The sequence below is a fragment of the Ornithorhynchus anatinus genome, chromosome 16 (genome assembly GCF_004115215.2).
Source record: "Ornithorhynchus anatinus isolate Pmale09 chromosome 16, mOrnAna1.pri.v4, whole genome shotgun sequence".
Taxonomy (NCBI): Eukaryota; Metazoa; Chordata; class Mammalia; order Monotremata; family Ornithorhynchidae; genus Ornithorhynchus; species Ornithorhynchus anatinus.
In genome coordinates, this window is record NC_041743.1 from 17,683,996 (window position 1) to 17,703,123 (window position 19,128).

The 19,128-nt window shown below is 44.3% G+C and overlaps 1 protein-coding gene across 7 annotated transcripts in view; it reads right to left on the reverse strand.

Annotated features, from left to right (window-relative positions):
• The window catches only part of KCNT2 (potassium sodium-activated channel subfamily T member 2), a 397,559-nt gene that overhangs the window by 152,928 nt on the left and 225,503 nt on the right, over window positions 1-19,128 (reverse strand). For all 7 annotated transcript variants that reach the window (XM_029081285.2, XM_029081284.2, XM_029081282.2 and 4 more), the window contains 3 exons: window positions 15,180-15,360; window positions 9,636-9,800; window positions 1,809-1,945 (listed from right to left, as the gene is read on the reverse strand). In XM_029081285.2, the coding sequence (XP_028937118.1) occupies window positions 1,809-1,945; window positions 9,636-9,800; window positions 15,180-15,360 (483 nt within the window). The remainder of the gene's footprint in view (window positions 1-1,808; window positions 1,946-9,635; window positions 9,801-15,179; window positions 15,361-19,128) is intronic.

The window sequence follows — 19,128 nt, forward strand, 5'->3', positions numbered from 1 at the left end:
TGCATCTATGCTTAGAATAGTGCTTGACACATAGTAAGCACTTAACAAATACTATTCTTACTATTATTATTGACAAGAGGCATACGCCAAGTATTTGAATACATAAATCAGGATGTCCCTTCTGTGCTCAAGTGAAGTTATTCACAGGACTTTATTAGACCCTTCATAGGAAGACAACCAAATCCGCCACCTCACTGCAGCAGAGCAGCAGGGGAGGGGAGAACCCTTGACAGCAAGGGCAGGAACTGAGGTTCAGATGGCTTTGGCCCCTATTTGAACAAAACCTCTGGGATTCATTTGAACCAGCCACCAGCTGCAGCAGAGCTCTATACATCAGAAAAACCTCATTCCTCCCTCTCTTTGCAACTTCTAGAACACTGAGGAAGCTCTGACCATTTGTAATTAAGGATTAAATCCTTGGAGCTGTAAGGACTTTGATGGCTCAGCCTTCTAAGGATTGTTTATAAACTTATCAGTAATAATCGTAATAATTGTAGTATTTGTTAAGCACTTACTTTGTCAGGCACTCTACTAACTGCTGGGGTGGATACAGGCAAATCGAGTTGGACCCAATCCCTGTCCCATGTGGGGCTCCCAGTCTCAATCCCCATTTTGCAAATGAGGTAACTGTAGCACTGAGAAGTGAAGCGACTTGCCCAAGGTCACACAGCAGACAAGTGACGGAGCTGGGACTCGAACCCATGACCTTCTGACTCCCTGGCCTATGCTCTATCCACTAGGCCCTGCTTATTTTAAAATTTTTCAACCTCCATTCCAATTGTGAGCCCCTGTATGATCGAATTATACTATGCTTTACCTAACCCAAGGCTTAGCACACTGTCTGTGCTTAATAAGTAACTAAAGGAAACGGGATTAAGAAGGAACAGGGAGAACAAGTGGCAGACAGAGAAAAAAAGCAGGGAAAGGGGCTTGGTGCTCTGAGATGGTAGGAAAAAGGGAGGGAATGATGGGTGAAAGAAAATGAGTGATGGTGATGATAGAAGACAGAATAAAGAAAAAGGGAGAAATAATACCCTAACATAGTCCCAGCACCAGAACAATATTGGAAGAGTCACAGAACAGACAAAATATTTCCTGGGCCTCACATGAGATTTCCAAAAAGGAAACTGAGATATGTTTGGCATGACTGTGCCTATCCCACTTCTTAAATATCTCTGAAGCCCTACTGACTTTTGTTTCTCGTAACCAACGCAGTGGAGGTGGGAGAGTGAGTTGACTGGTGGAGGTTGCTTGTCTTCTCTTGCCATTAGTTCGTTTGACCCTGCCCATTAAGGTTTGAAAGTGTTAACCTAGGTTCTACCAAGCATCTTAGCCCCTTAAGAGTCAGTTCATTCATCCTGGGGCCATATATTTGCACCCATTTTGGAGATGCAGCAACAAGGAAAAGAACATTCATGGGCAATTCCAGAATATAATTTCTAAGATGGTGTGGTCTACACACTTTTTTCGTTTTATTTGTTAAGCATTTACTATGTGTCAGCCACTGTATTAAGTACTGTGGTAGATGCAAGCTAATCAGGTTGGACACAGTCCAAGTCCCACATGGGGTTAACAGTTTTAATCCCAATTTTACAGATGAGGTAACTGAGGCATCAAGGAGTTAAGTGACTTCCCAAGGTCACACAGTGGACAAGTGGCAGAGCCAGGATTAGAATCCAGGTCCTCTGACTCCCATGCTCACGCCCTATCTACTGGGCTATGTGGTTTCTCGCTTTTTCTGTCTCTGTTTAGAACAAAGGGGGAGTACCGACTTTAAAAGTTAGAAGTCATAGGTCAGGAATACTTACTTTGCCCTCAATAGGTCCTGATCCTTAAGGGCTGAGCCCTGAAGATAGATAACCCTCTGTGACCACATGGGGATTTGCAGGACTCTGCGTACCTGAGCATCCATTTCAGTGGGGCACAAAATCACCACATAATAGTCCTGTCACAAAACCAGAGAGTGAAGCAGAAGAGAAAATGAAAAGCAGATTTATTCTTCTATTCAGGAATATCAAAAACTTATTAAGTAACTCCCAATTATACACAATCAAAAATCAACCTTTCAGGCCTGGGGGTGATGACATAAAATAGTTTTCTTCTACATGAAAGAAAATGTAACCTGAAGACACAGAGAAATTCCTATAAATATGCAGAGAAGCATCGTGGCTCAGTGGAAAGAGCCCGGGCTTTGGAGTCAGAGGTCATGGGTTCGAATCCCAGCTCTGCCACTTGTCAGCTGTGTGACTGTGGGCAAGTCACTTACCTTCTCTGCGCCTCAGTGACCTCATCTGTAAAATGGGGATGAAGACTGGGAACCCCACGTGGGACAACCTGATTCCCTTGTGTCTACCCCAGCGCTTAGAACAGTGCTCTGCACGTAGTAATCGCTTAACAAGTACCAACATTATTGGAGAAGCAGCGTGGCTCAGTGGAAAGAGCACGGGCTTTGGAGTCAGGGCTCATGAGTTCGAATCCCAGCTCTGCCACTTGTCGGCTGTGTGACTGTGGGCAAGTCACTTAACTTCTCTGTGCCTCAGTTCCCTCATCTGTAAAATGGGGATTAAGACTGTGAGCCCCACGTGGGACAACCTGATTCCCCTATGTCTACCCCAGCGTTTAGAACAGTGCTCGGCACTTTGTAAGCGCTTAACAAATACCAACATTATTATTATTATTATTACTTCACTTCTCTGTGCCTCAGTTACTTCATCTGTAAAATGGGGATTAACTGTGAGCCTCACGTGGGACAACCTGATTACCCTGTATCTACCCAGCACTTAGAACAGTGCTCTGCACATAGTAAGCACTTAACAAATACCAACATTATTATTATTATAGCAATTCTATGTTCTATGATATTTCTGATATAAATAGTACCAAAAGTTTTTCATCAATATTCATTCATTCATTCAATTGTATTTATTGAGCACTTACTGTGTGCAGAGCACTCTACTAAGCATTTGGAAAGTACAATATAGTTATGGTACTTGCTAAGCACTATGTGTCAAGTAATAATAATAATGTTGGAATTTGTTAGGCTCTTACTATGTGCAGAGCATTGTTCTAAGCACTGGAGTAGATACAGGGTAATCAGGTTGTCCCACGTGAGGCTCACAGTCTTAATCCCCAATTTATAGATGAGGTAACTGAGGCCCAGAGAAGTTAAGTGATTTGCCCACAGTCACAAAGCTGACAAGTGGCAGAGCCGGGATTCAAAACCATCACCTCAGACTCCCAAATCCGTGCTCTTTCCACTGAGGCATGCTGCTTCTCTATATAATCATGGTATTTGTTAAGCGCTTACTATGTGCCAAACAGTGTTCTAAGCGCTGGGGTAGATACAAGGTAATCAGGTTGTCCCATGTGGGGCTCACACTCTTAATCCCCATTTTGCAGATGAGGTAACTGAGGCACAGAGAAGTTAAGTGACTTGCCTGAGGTCACACAGCAAAGGCAGAGTCAGGATTAGAACCCATATCCTCTGACTCCCAAGCCTGGGCTCTTTCCACTAGGCCACGCTTCTTCTACTGTTCTAAGAGCTGATGCATTTCCCTTTCCCAGATGGGGCTCACACGCATCCCTGTTTTACAGATGAAATAACTGAGTTTAACAGGCCTGGTTTAATGTTCATAAACAAGAAATCAGTGCATGGCATGAAACCGACACTCTTTCCCTCTTTCCTCCATACTTCGCTCTGCTACCCAGATCATTTTTCTACAAAAACATTCAGGATATGTTTCCCAACTCCTCAAAAAAAACTCTACTGGTTGCCCATCCACCTTCACAGCAAACAAAAACTTCTCACCATTGGCTTTAAAGCACTCAATCACCTTGCCCCCTCTTACCTCACCTGGTTAATTTCCTACCATAATCCAGACCACATACTTTGCTCCTCTAATGCTAACCTCTTCAATGTGCCTCTATCTCATCTGTCTTGCCCTCGACCCCTGGCCCATGTCATGTGTCAGGCCTGGAACACCCTTCCTCCTCAAATCTGACAGACAATTATTCTAACCCCCTCCAAAGCCTTGTTGAGGGCACATCACCAGGAGGCCTTCCCTGATTTAGCCCCCCTTTCTTCTTCTCCCACTCCTTTCTGCGTCACCCTGACTTGCTCCTTCGATTCCTCCCTTCTCCCTTCCTCTACCTAAGGATGGTATTTGTTAAGCACTTACTATGTGCCAGGTACCGTACTAAACGCAGGGGTAGATTCAAGCTGATCAGGTTAGACACAGTCCCTTTCCCATATAGAGCTTCCTATAGAGAAGCAGCCTGGCTCAGTGGAAAGAGCATGGGCTTAGGAGTCCAAGGTCATGGGTTCTAATCCCGACTCCACCACCTGTCAGCTGGATGACTTTGGGCCAGTCATTAACTTCTCGGTGCCTCAGTGACCTCATCTGTAAAATGGGGATTAAGACTGTGAGCCTCTTGTGGGACAACCTGATGACCTTATATCCACCCCAGTGCTTAGCACAGTGCTCAGCACATAGTGAGTGCTTAAAAAATACCAACATTTTCATATGGAGCTCACAATCTTAATCCCCATTTTAGAGATGAGGTAATTTAGGCAAAGAGAAATTGATTGACTTGCCCAATATCACACAGCAGGGAAGTGGTGGGGACGGAATTAGAATCCAGTCCTTCTGATTCCCAGGTCTGTGGTCTATCCACTAGGCCATGCTGCTTCCTATGCAACCCAGCCTAGAGGGTTGAGTTGAGGAGTTAGAAATAGCAAGTGTCTGAGGGATCATCAGAAATATCCACCCAGATAATGAAGTTTCTGAATGGGAAAACCACAGTGTAGGGATGGAGAAGGAGAGAAGGAATGTGAGATCAAATAGTTCAAGAAATTGGAGGTGGGTCCCGGGGGGTGGTAGATGTTAGTGACCAGTAATTTGGGAGACATACACTTCGGGTTGAAGCCACGGGAACGATGGGAGAAACTGATGATGTAGGCTTTAAAAAATAGAAAGAGAAGCGGGTGGCAAATGGCGTTGGGGGAAAAACGAACAGACTGTTCCCCCTTTCTTAGTGAGTCTTGGTTAGTGGGAGAAGAAATTCAAGTCAAATACCTCACTTTCCCTTAAATACCTGAATGACTTAAGCCTCTCCAACTATCTCAATAATTTGCTACTATAATTATAGCCTCAGCAAGGGGCATCTCAGTTTGTTGGAAAATTCATTTTATTTCCTCACATTACAAGCTAGGCTAACAAGCACAAAGTGACAACTGGCAATCATCCAGTTAGCTTGGACTTTGTATAGAGGAAACTTGCTCTGGGGTCTCATTGTCTAGCAAAGTAAATTTAATAATTATCCAAATCAAGCCTTCCCCTAACTTTGTGTTGGGTAGACCTGGCTTGAATGATTTTAAATAAATTAGTCAATAAGCAGTTGCCAGCCACATAAAATCAGCAAGGCTACTACCTGACTTTGGTTTCTCCGACACAGTCCTCTTCTAGCCTACCTCCTACTCCTCTTTCTCCTGCTCTGCCACCCAACATTTTACTGAGGGTCATCTGTGAGGTTCAGTTCTGGGTCCCCAACTACTCTCAATCTACATCACTGTTTCGGAGAGCTCATCTGCTTCCAAGGCTTCAACTACCAGCTCGAAGTAGATAACTTCCAAATCTACCTATTTCTCCTTCTCTGAAATCTCACATCTTTTCCTGCCTCCAACAGGATTTCCTGCCAACACCTCCAGCTCAACATGTCCCCAGCTGAACTCCTCATCTCTCTGCCCAAATCCTCCTCTACTTGTAACTTGCCCATCACTGTTGACAACAGAAGGGTCCTCCCCTTCTCGAAAAACTGTAGCCTTGACTCTTGATTCCTCTCTCCCTTTCAAGCCTGATGTTTGAGTTAATCACTAAATTCTGTTGATGCTTCCTCTGCAACATGTCTAGTCAGTCAGTCAGGCTGTCAAGAGTACTTATTAAGGAGCGTGGCTCAGTGGAAAGAGCCTGGGCTTGGGAGCCAGTGGTCATTCATTCATTCATTCAATAGTATTTATTGAGCGCTATGTGCAGAGCACTGTACTAAGTGCTTGGAATGAACAAGTCGGCAACAGATAGGGACAGTCCCTGCCGTTTGACGGGCTTACAGTCTAATCGGGGGAGACGGACAGACAAGAACAATGGCGATAAATAGAGTCAAGGGGAAGAACATCTCGTAAAAACAATGGCAACTAAATAGAATCAAGGCGATGTACATTTCATTAACAAAATAAATAGGGTAATGAAAATATATACAGTTGAGCAGACGAGTACAGTGCTGAGGGGATGGGAAGGGAGAGGAGGAGGAGCAGAGGGAAATGGGGGGAAAAGAGGGTTAAGCTGCGGAGAGGTGAAGGGGGGTGGTAGAGGGAGAAGAGGGAGAAGAGGAGCTCAGTCTGGGAAGGCCTCTTGGAGGAGGTGAGTTTTAAGTAGGGTTTTGAAGAGGGGAAGAGAATCAGTTTGGCGGAGGTGAGGAGGGAGGGCGTTCCAGGACCACGGGAGGACGTGGCCCAGGGGTCGACGGCAGGATAGGCGAGACCAAGGGATGGTGAGGAGGTGGGTGGCGGAGGAGCGGAGCGTGCAGGGTGGGCGGTAGAAAGAGAGAAGGGAGGAGAGGTAGGAAGGGGCAAGGTGATGTAGAGCCTTGAAGCCTAGAGTGAGGAGTTTTTGTTTGGAGCAGAGGTTGACAGGCAACCACTGAGTTGGTCATGGGTTCGAATCCTGGTCTGCCACCTGTCAGCCGTGTGACTGTGGGAAAGTCACTTAACATCTCTGTGCCTCAGTTACCTCATCTGTAAAATGGGGATTAAAACTGTGAGCCTCATGGGGGACAACCTGATTACCCTGTATCTCCCCCCAGCGCTTATAACAGTGCTCTGCACATAGTAAGCACTTAACAAATACCAACATTATTATTATTGAGCAACCACTGTGTGCAGAGAACTGTACTAAACACTTGGGAGAGTACAATACAGAATCTACCCAAACTGCCCCCAAGCTGGACCAAACACTAGCCAAATACCAGTTCAACGATGGCATCAGCCTCCTGAGACCTCCCTGCCCTTCCCTCTGTCTCTCCCCTCTCCAGTTGACACTTGGCTCTGCTGCCTAGATCATTTTTCAAAAACATCATTTCTTGCATGTCTCTACATTCCTCAAAAAACCTCCAATGGCTGCCCAATCTTATCTGTCCCCAACAGAAACTCTTGACCATCAGCTTTAAGACATTCATTCTGCTTCACTCCTGAGGTCAGCCCACTCATTATGACCTCTTCTCATCTCTCTCTTCATTAAAAACCCATTCTTGACCCCACTTCCCCCTCCAGTTATCGTCCTATCTCCCTACTACCCTTCCTTTCCAAAATCCTAGAACGGGTCGTCTACAATCGATGCCTAGAATTCCTTAACTCCCATTCTCTCCTAGACCCCCTCCAATCTGGCTTCCGTCCCCTCCACTCTACCGAGACTGCTCTCTCTAAGGTCACCCATGACCTCCTTCTTGCCAAATCCAATGGCTCCTACTCCATTCTGATCCTCCTTGACCTCTCTGCTGCCTTTGACACTGTCGACCATCCCCTCCTCCTCCATACCTTATCTCACCTTGGCTTCACGGACTCTGTCCTCTCCTGGTTCTCCTCTTACCTCTCTGGCCGATCATTCTCGGTCTCCTTCGCTGGAGCCTCCTCCCCCTCCCATCCTTTAACTGTTGGAGTTCCTCAAGGGTCAGTTCTTGGCCCTCTTCTGTTCTCCATTTACACTCACTCCCTCGGTGAACTCATTCGCTCTCACGGCTTTGACTACCATCTCTACGCAGATGACACGCAGATCTACATCTCCGCCCCTGTCCTCTCCCCCTCCCTTCAGGCTCGCATCTCCTCCTGCCTCCGGGACGTCTCCACCTGGATGTCGGCCCGCCACCTAAAACTCAACATGAGCAAGACTGAGCTCCTCATCTTCCCTCCCAAACCCGGTCCTCTCCCAGACTTCTCTATCACCGTGGATGGCACGACCATCCTTCCCGTCCCGCAGGCCCGCAATCTCGGTGTCATCCTTGACTCGTCCCTCTCGTTCACCCCACACATCCTATCCGTTACCAAGACCTGCCAGTTTCACCTCTACAATATCGCCAAGATCTGCCCTTTCCTCTCCACCCAAACGGCTACCTTATTATTACGGGCTCTCGTTATATCCCGGCTAGACTACTGTGTCAGCCTTCTCTCTGACCTCCCTTCCTCCTCTCTCGCCCCGCTCTGGTCTATTCTTCACTCCGCTGCCCGGCTCATCTTCCTGCAGAAACGATCTGGGCATGTCACTCCCCTTCTTAAACAACTCCAGTGGTTGCCTATCGACCTCCGCTCCAAACAAAAACTCCTCACTCTAGGCTTCAAGGCTCTCCATCACCTTGCCCCTTCCTACCTCTCCTCCCTTCTCTCTTTCTACCACCCACCCCGCACGCTCCGCTCCTCCGCCGCCCACCTCCTCACCGTCCCTCGGTCTCGCCTATCCCGCCGTCAACCCCTGGGTCACGTCCTCCCGCGGTCCTGGAACGCCCTCCCTCCTCACCTCCGCCAAACTGATTCTCTTTCCCTCTTCAAAACCCTACTTAAAAATCACCTCCTCCAAGAGGCGTTCCCAGACTGAGCTCCTCTTCCCCCTCTACTCCCTCTGCCATCCCCCCTTTACCTCTCCGCAGCTAAAGCCTCATTTTCCCCTTTTCTCTCTGCTCCTCCACCTCTCCCTTCCCATCCCCACAGCACCGTACTCGTCCGCTCAACTGTATATATTTTCGTTACCCTATTTATTTTGTTAATGAATTGTACATCGCCTTGATTCTATTTAGTTGCCATTGTTTTTACGAGATGTTCTTCCCCTTGACGCTGTTTAGTGCCATTGTTCTTGTCTGTCCGTCTCCCCCGATTAGACTGTAAGCCCGTCAAACGGCAGGGACTGTCTCTATCTGTTGCCGACTTGTTCATCCCAAGCGCTTAGTACAGTGCTCTGCACATAGTAAGCGCTCAATAAATACTATTGAATTGAATGAATGAATTCTTGTTCCGGCCATCCCTCTTTCTTCAAACTCTCTCCCTCTTCATATCTTCCAACCACTGCTCTGCCCATCTTGAATGTCCTTCTGAAATCGCATGCCCTCCAGGAGGCCTTCCTTGATAATTTCTCATCTCTTCACCACATTTCCTCTCCATTGCCATTTCAACACTTCTTCATCGTGAAAATACTTGAGTATTCTTCCCCTCCTTTATAGTCCTTAAGTATGTATCTTTATACGCTATCGCTTCCCCTTAGCTGGCATTTATTTTACCATTTTCTTCCCTTTCCCAAATGCTTAGTTCAGTGCTCTGCATGAAATGCTTAATAAATACTATCATTTGATTGTTTGATGGGAAACTCCTAGGTTGATTCAGTAGAAACACTTGGAAGTATGGCAGATTTCCACTGGGAAGGTTTAATAAAAACTGCAGTATCTCATATATGCTTCTATATTTTATCTGGGGCTTTCTCATTTACTCCTTTCTGAATCAGTTTATAAAAATGAAGCATTTCCAACAAGTCAGATTGCATCATCTTCTAACTTTGTTTGTCACTGTTTAACTTAGAGTTGAAATTCCCCATATACTGTACCTGTAACCGAGGATGAGCGTAAAACTCATTTAAGAAATCCATAAGCAGGTCGATCTTCAGAGAACTGACACAGAGTACAACATGTTTCTCTGTTTGTGCTCTATGACGACTGTAGTTTCCACCAGACTTCTGCCTCTCCATCCACAAATAGGCGAGTTGTTCGAACTGTAACGATTCGTTGTATGTGAAGAAAAGATAGAAATGGAAATGGGGATTATGTTTTTGCAATCAGTTATATTTGTTTAATTGCTTACAATGAGCAAAACTGGGATAAAAATGCATTGTGGAAGTTAATCGGCTCCAAAGTAGGAGATAGAAAACGTGTGGCAGTGTTATGTCTATTTCCTGCCTTATATTTTTGAGTCCTGCAGTGTTTCTATGAGGAAATAAAGTGCTCTCTTGACAATCAATTAAGGGTTTAGATTTAAATTGCCTTTATGAGGGGGTGAGCAAAATAAGAAACTATGCCAGAGAGAACAGCTAGCAAGCTGGGCTAGTTTCTCTTCTTACATAATTCAAAGGGTATCTTAGCAAGGACAAAATGTATTTTTTCCAATAAACATCTTTGATCCTGTTGAAAAATCTGATGGACCACAATTAAAGCCCTTCTAAAATCCCACCTCCCAAGACATAAATGCTCTTTTATACCCATATATACTCTATCACTTTTGGATGTGTTTATAGCTAGCCTCAGAAGTGTTGTATATAATAATAATGATATTTGTGAACTGCTTTCTATGTGTCAATCACTGTTCTAAGCACTGGGGTAGATGCAAGATAATCAGGTTGGACATAGTCCTGGCCCCACATCGGGCTCACAGACTAAGTCAGAGGGAGAAGGATTTAATCCCCATTTTACAGATGAGGTAACTGAGTACAGAAGTGAAGTGTTTGCCCGAGATCACACAGCAGGCAAATGGCAGACTCAAGATTAGAACTCGGGTCCTCTGATTCCCGGGCCTGTGCTTTTTCCACCAGGCTATTCACCTAGTGAAAAGTAGCCTGGCTAATGTACAGAGCACAGGCCTGAGAGTCAGCAAGTCCTGGATTCTAATCTGGGCTCCACCACCGACAGACCTGTGTGACCTTGGGCAAGTCACTTCACTTCTCTGTGCCTCACTTACCTCATCTGTAAAATGGGGATTAAGACTATGAGCACCATGTGGGACTGGGACAGTGTCCAACCTGATTTGCTTGTATCCCCACAAGTGCTTAGTACAGTGCCTGGCACATAGTAAGTGCTTAATAAATACCATGATTATTATTATCATTATTATGGCAAAAAAATAATTACAAGTAGGTAGCTTGGGGCTCTCTCTCCCCCAACATCAGGGCTTCAGTTTCCTTGGGGCAGCATCCATCTAACCTGGCAATAAGCCTAGTGTCCATGTAGGAAGGAAAATTATAAATCTGCTCCAGTGGAGCTACAGCTACAGGAAGAATGTACAAGTCAGATCTACTTCCCAACTGAAGTTGTGCTCAGAAAGGAGAAGCTTGCCCCTTTTCCCCTTCAAAGCTGGACTCTACTAGGAGGAGATGAAAATAATGAGTTGGAAACACCATGTCGTGCCTTGAGGGCACGCCAAATGCATTCTGGTGTCCACAGATTTATGCCTATAAAACCATCACAGACACCCAGTTTGGAGCAGACAATGAATGGCTGATGGAAAATGATTCTCCAATTGGATGACTTTTTCTTTTTTGACAACTTCACGTAAATCTTTTAAATTTGTCTCCCCTACAGAAGTTAAGGACCACTGGGCAGGGAGCATGTGACTTCTTTCTTCTATCTTCCCAAGTAATTAGTAGTTCAGTGCCCTTCAATCTGAGGTGTTTGTGCCGCTCTCTACTTTCTGCTTGTTCTTTCTCACTATAAATATTATTTTTGCTTGTGTCTCCCATTATATTGCAGAGTTCCTTGAGGGCATGAAATATGTTTCTTGCAACTTTGTTCTGTCACGGGCACATGGTATGGAGCCTAGAATTCAGCAGGAACTCAAAAAATGCCACTGATTGCAACACCATTCTATTTTCACTTTAGAGATAGTTTACTCTAACCCAATCCAATCAGGGGTATTTATTGAGCACATACGGTGAAAAGAGCACCCAGCATTTGGGAAAGTACAATACACCTGAGGTGATAGATAATTCCTGTCCACAACTACTTTACAGTCTATGAGGTAATAGACATTAAAATAGGTTACAGAGACAGGAAATAGTAAGACTGGGGCTGGGATGAGTATCAAAGTGCTTAAGGGATTCACAGCCAAGTGTAAAGTTGGTGCAGCGAAGATGACACATAAGGGAAAAAAGGGCATAATCTTTGGTCTCTTGATTGAGATATGATTTTAGGAGAAGCAGCATGGTCTATCGCCTCTCAGGGTCGCACCTGGAGAGTTTCCAGTACTCTACCAGTCTTGGCTACAGGAGGGAGAGTCAAGCAGAGGCCTATCCATTCTATTCGTAGCTTGGCCAGTGGCTAGTGAGTGGTAGGCAAAGAAGACCTTAGAAGTCAAAACTCACCCATGCTGGGCAGCAGCGGCATGGGAGAGAGTTGAAGGCAGAGACTCATTTACTGCACAGAAGGACACAACGGTAAACCACTTCCAGATTTTTACCAAGAAAACTCTATGAATCCACGACCAGCACAATTACAGATGGAGAGCAGGGTGTTCTGGGAGTGATGTGTGTGTGGTGTCGCTATGGGTCGGGAAATGACTCAGCAGCATAAGACAAGAAAACCATGGTCTAGTGGATGGAGCACAGGCCTGGAATTCAGAATGACTAATCCCAGCTCCACCACTTATCTGCTGTGTGACCTTGGGCAAGTCACTTCACATCCCTGTGGCTCAGTGGAAAGAGCACGGGGTTTAGAGTCAGGGCTCATGAGTTCGAATCCCAGCTCTGCCACTTGTCGGCTGTGTAACTGTGGGCAAGTCACTTAACTTCTCTGTGCCTCAGGTCCCTCATCTGTAAAATGGGGATTAAGACTGTGAGTCCCACGTGGGACAACCTGATCCCCCTATGTCTACCCCAGCACTTAGAACAGTGCTCGGCACATAGTAAGCGCTTAACAAATACCAACATTATTATTACCTCATTTATAAAATGGGGTTTTAGACTGTGAGCCTCATATGGGACATGGACTGGGTCCAACCTAAGTAACCTGTATCTACCCTGGTGCTTAGTGCCTCGTACATGTAAGCATTGAACAAATGCCAATTTAAAAAAAAATTAAAGCATGCTCAGAAGGTGCGGGGAGTGTTGGTCTGTTGGATATCAGAATAATAATAATAATTATGCTATTTGTTAAGCACTTACTATGTGCCAAGCACTATTCTAAGAGCTGAGGTAGATACAAGGTAATCAGGTGGACACAGTCCCTGTCCCACATGGGGCTGACTGTCTCAATCCCCATTTTACAGATGAGTTAACTGAGGCACAGAGAAGTTAAGTGATTTGCCCAAGGTCACACAGCTGAGATGTGGCAGATCCTGGATTAGAACCCAGGACCTTCTGACTCCCAGGCCCATGCTCTTTCCACAAAGCCAATCTGCTTCTCCAATTATTAATAATAATAATTATTATGAGACAGAGCTGATTGAGTACTTTGAAGCCGGTGGTAGGGATTACCATACCATTAGACAATTTATCCAGATAAGAAAATTTAAAAACTATTTTTCACGGGTCTCAGCAGCAGTAAAGGATTTAGAAGGGTTTTGTATTTCTCTGTATTTCTGTCTCCGTGTCCTTGTTTTAACACTTTTTTAAATCCCCCTTATTCACTTTTTCTTTCTGATTTGGAAATAGATGAATTTTTCTGAGCTCATATTTTACTTCCCTCTTCTTCAACCCAATCTCTTTCCTTCTTTGGAACTGTCAAACTCGATGGGAACCTTAACATTGTAATTTCTCATATATTTTTTTCCAATGCCAGAGCAGGAGCTTAATTAAGGCAGAGAGCCAGGCCGATCAAGAACCATTCCATGGCTGCCAAAAAGAAAAAAAATCCTCATTGGCCTCCCCAAGCTGGATTCAGCTCACTCCAATAACTCAGTTAAAAAACTCCACTGCCAACCTCCCCCATTCCCTTTATTACAAAGAAATTAAACCAGAAATCATTTTACCATAGGGAAATGTGTGGATTTGGATTCCCATTCCAGAAGATGTCCATAAGTAGCTTTTCTTCTCAGCATAAAGAAATCTAGAACCCGTGTTTCCTTCTGAGTCTGGAAAAGCATCAACACCTACCTTCTGCGACACAATGGGGTGGAAAAGCACAACCGTCTTCTGTTCTCCATTTGGGTCGTACCGTCTGTGATTGAAATGGCAAACTCACTCCCTGCCGGTGGCCATCTCGGGAGGTACTGACAGGGGAGCACCATATGCCACCTCTAGAGAAAACTCATCCTCTAGACTGTAAGCTCATTGTGGGCAGGGAATGTATCTTTTGATTGTTACAATGTACTCTCCCAAGTACTTAATATAGTGCTCTGCACAAAGTAAGTGCTTAAAGCATACGATTGAATGAATGAACAGTGAAGAAAACTTCTGATGAATTACAGCCAGGACCACTGTGCCCAGGGCAGAATCACTATTTGCTCTAACATATTCCGCTTACGCTTGTTGCTATTGTCCTATGGCAGGGCGGTGCATAAGATGAAGATTCATTGCTCTCAGAGGCAACATGTAAAAGAGGCAGGAGGAAACTAGGGTGAGGGATGATCGCCACATTGATCTGGGAACAGTGGCTTGAGGTTGATACTATGTGAGTAGATTTTCCAAGGCAAGAGATGTTGATAAATAATACCCTTAAAAGTACTCCAGAATGACCCCTGAAAAGCTCATCTTGTTAAATCATCTTTTACCAAATTGTATATTCCAACTGCTTAGTACAGCACTATGCACATAGTAAGCGCTCAAAAAATTCTATTGAATGAATGAATTAATTAATAAATGATTTAGGGGAAAACCACTGCTAGGATTCCTGACTTATTTTCTCCAATTTATTCTGGGAAGTTGAAGAAAATTATGAAAAGTATGAAGAACATTCTCAAAGCATAAAATAAAATATATTCTTAGACATAAGTACTTCACCTGAGGTTAATTTTCATTTAGATGATAGTCATAAACATTCAGAAGGAAGTTTTATACAAAGTCAGAAACATCTGTTTTAATGAAGCTGGGCACCATGCACACATAAGTTTGGTATCCTTGAATACATTTGAAAAGCTATTATGCATGAAAACAGGGTAATAATAATAATAATAATAATACAAGGAAGGGTTAGAAAAGGGTTCATTGTGAAAAAAGTATTATCAGAGGGGAAAACTATAAGACTGCCAAATCATATAATGGTTGTTACGAATGACTACGTATGCTGTCTTCTATGCATTTCACTTGTTTTACTTAATTTTGTAAATGTCAATAAAAAACAAATTAATTCAACTATCACCAGGGCTGTCCAATATAAAATTTAATATATAAAAAATTACAGCAGCAGTCACACCTCTTTGAAATTAAAATACGGTCAATCATTTTTACCTGGATGGGTAGCACTACAAGAGCAACGCAGATCATCACGACGACAAACAGTTTTGAGGGCCAGAATTTAGGCGTGACGTCCCCAAAGCCAACAGTAGAAAACGTCACTATGCAGAAATAAAGGGAGTCAAAGAGGGTCAGCTTGTTCCCTGCACGCTCCAGGTGTTGAATTCCACAAATACTAAGTAAAGAAGAAAAATTCAAATTAACATCTTTTAAGTGGCGTCACATGCAGTTCCTTATGATTTTGCTAACAGGGAAATATGTCTTGCAAATGTCACACTGCACGTATGTCGATATCTTATATTTCAACAGTCTTCAGGTTAAAAATTATTCTTCATTAAAAAAAATTTTGCCCAGGCTATTTTCATTTTCTATTAATGGATGGCCCTAAAAGAAAAATAATTAATAAATAAAACTGCAAAACTTGTTCTACTAATGGAAAGGCACATAGGAAATGCAGGCCTTATTCGACAATTGCAGGTGCAGGTCTACTCCATGCTGAAAATAGAAGGGAATTTTGTTGGAAAATATCCCTACCAGATTGTCTAATTAATGCTAAAAACCTCTGAAAGGATGACAAGGTCATTCTGTTCCCTGGCAACCAGCCATCAAGGCCATTTGCTGTCCAACTCCACCAAATTCCTTAAATCTTCCCAGTGTGGTCTTTAAAAGTACAAATTCAAAGTGTTTTGGGGGTTAGGAAACATATTGTCTGCTTCTTTTGTAGTCTGCCTAATATTTAATACATGGAATGGATTCAATGGGTGTCTAATAAAAATAATTTACTACTGCTTCAGCGTACATCACATTGGAAAGGAAGATTCAAGGAATTTGGGGGACTCAGGCAACAAAATAGCCTTGATGGTTGGCTTTGTATGGCTACAATTGATGCAACAAATTCATTCATTCATTCAATCGTATTTCTTGAGAGCTTGCTTTGTGCAGAGCTCTGTACTAAGTGCTCGGAAAGTAGAGTTCAGCAACAAACAGAGACAATCCCTGCCCAACAATGGGCTCACAGCCTAGTAGGGGGGAGACAGACATCAAAACAAGTCAACAAGCATCAATAGCATCAATATAAATAGAATTATAGATATATACACATCATTACTACATATCATCATTATTATATGATGTTACCTATGTATTCTCTCCCAGTGCTTAGTTTAGTGGTCTGAACACAGTAAGGGCTTACTGCATAATATTCCTCCGCGTACTATAACTACAGACGTCAGTAGAAGTTGCCATAAAGGTCCAGTGCGAAAGTCCAGAGTAATTGGAAACTCCGGGGCAAAGATATTATATTTAAAGATATCTTCACAGCCATCTATCTAGTTAACTTCCTTGAGTTCTCCAGCCTTCTGCCCAGAAATGGAAGTTGGGTCAAATGCCAACTATATCAAGGAATAAATTGTTTTCTCTACATTCCTAATAGGAATAATTGGTCTTCAAACATTCTCCTCTCTCATGTAACAAGTGACTACACGATCTGACTTGGGATTGGTCACCCTGAGTTCTGACACGTCAGAGATGAATCCCATTAAGGGCTTTCTTTTGGCTGGGATGATAGGCCAGAACTCTCAGTGGTAAGATAATAGAGAGGGCTGTAGGAGTCACTGCCATCATTGCCAAAATAAATGAATTGAGAAGCAGCTTGGCTCAGTGGAAAGAGCACGGGCTTTGGAGTCAGAGTTCATGAGTTCGAATCCCGGCTCAGCCACTTGTCTGCTGTGTGACTTTGGGCAAGTCACTTAACTTCTCGGTGCCTCAGTTCCCTCATCTGTAAAATGGGGATTAAGACTGTGAGCCCCACGTGGGACAACCTGATTCCCCTGTGTCTACCCCAGCGCTTAGAACAGTGCTCGGCACATAGTAAGCGCTTAACAAATACCAGCATTATTATTATTATTAATTGGCCCTTAGAGCCACTAATAGGAGTTGCCTATGTCACCAGCTTCACTGAAAACTTCAATCAATCAATCCATCAATCAACTAGGCATTGAATATTTTTGCTATGCAGAGAATTGTCCTAATTGCTTGGAGGAGTACTACAACAGAATAAGGAAACATGATCCCTGACTTCAAGGAGCTTACTGCTTTGTCCAGTGGAATTTTTTTACAGTATTTGTTAAGCACTGTGTATCAGGCACTGAATTAAATGCTGGGGTAGATACAAGGTAATCAGTTTGGACACAGTCCCTGTTCCACATGGAGCTCACAACCTTAATCCCCATTTTACAGATAAGGTAACTGAGGCACAGAAAAGTTAAGTGTCTTGCCCAAGGTCACACAGTGGCAGAGGCGGGACTAGAACCCAGGTCCTTCTGACTTCTGGGCCTGTGCTCTATCTACTAGGGCATGCCGATTTTATTCCCTGCCACTAGTTCCTGATTTGGCTTGGACAGGTGCCAAGGAAGCTGTGATTATTCCAAAGCCTGTTTCTATACCTCACTCTTTCATTCATTCATTCTTTCAATTGTATTTATTTGGTGCTTACTGTGTGCACAGCACAGTACTAAGTGCTTGGGAGAGTACAATACAACAATAAACAGATATATTCCCTGCCTACAAAGAGCTTATAGTGTAAAGCAGGGGAAACATACATTAATATAGATTAATTACAGATATGTACATAGGTTCTGTGGGGTTGGGAGTGGGGAAGAACACAGGGAGTAAGTCAGGGCAACACAGAAGGGAGTGGGAAAAGAGGAAAGGGGGGCTTAGTCAGGGAAGGCCTCTTGGAGGAGATGTGCCTTCAATGAGACTTTGAAGCGGGGTGGAGTAGTTATCTGCCAGATTTAAAGACCAGAGGTAGGACGTGGGCGAGGGGTCGGTGGCCAGATAAATGAGACTGAGCCACAGTGAGACGGTTAGCATTAAAGGAGTGAAGTATGCAGGTTGGGTTGTAGTAGGAGAGTAGCGAGGTGAGGGAGGAGGGGGCAAGATGATCGAGTGCTGTAAAGCCAATGGTGAAGAGTTTTCGTTTGAGGCAGGGTGGATGGACAACCACTGGAGTTTTTTGAGGAGGAGGGTGATATGTCCTGAGTGTTTCTGTAGAAAAATGATCTAGGCAGCTGAGTGAAGTAAGGACTGGAGTGTAGAGAGACAGGAGGCTGGGAGGTCAGCAAAGAACCCGATGCAGTAATCCAGGCGGGAGAGGATGAGTGATTGTATGAACCTGGATGGAGAGGAAAGGGCAGTACTCTGTCTCCGCTATCCTCGTCACACCCATCCATCTTGGGCAGGAATACTGGGACCAAGAGGCAGCCGGGCAGGCCAGAGGCAGCAGTGGAGGCAGCAGCTTGAACTCAGGTCAAAGAACCGGGAACAAGTAGAGGCTTCTGGCAGAATAAACCTTCACTTGCTGCTATCACTTATATTCTTCTCCTTCCTTCTCTAGCCTCCCTGTTTTCCTTCTTCACTTCCCTTTCTCCTCATGCTCGCTCCCCTACCTTTTTCTTTTCTTCCCACGAAGTCTTACCCATGATAACCTTTCCCTTTTACCTTCTATCCATGTACCTACATTTAGCATCTCCAAGACTAGTCACCTTGAATTTGCCCTTAAAGCACACTGTCCACTCAACATCTCAGTGGCTAAAATGGAGTGACCCTCAAAATAGAGAGCACTACTTGCCACCCACCTAACCATGCCCTTCAGTCTGTAAGCTTGTTGTGGGCAGGGAATGTGTCTGTTATATTGTACTCTCCCAAGTGCTAAATACAGTGCTCCTGTGTCCATCTAAATACCTACGCATCAAACAAAAACTCCTCACCATTGGCTTTAAAGCAGTCCATCACCTTCCTACCTTCCCTCACTACTCTCCTACTACAACCTAGCCCGCACACTTCACTCCTCTACTGCTAACCTTCCCACTGAGTTTCGATTTCGCCTATCTCACTGCCGACCCCTTGACCACATCCTGCCACCGGCCTGGAATACCCTCCC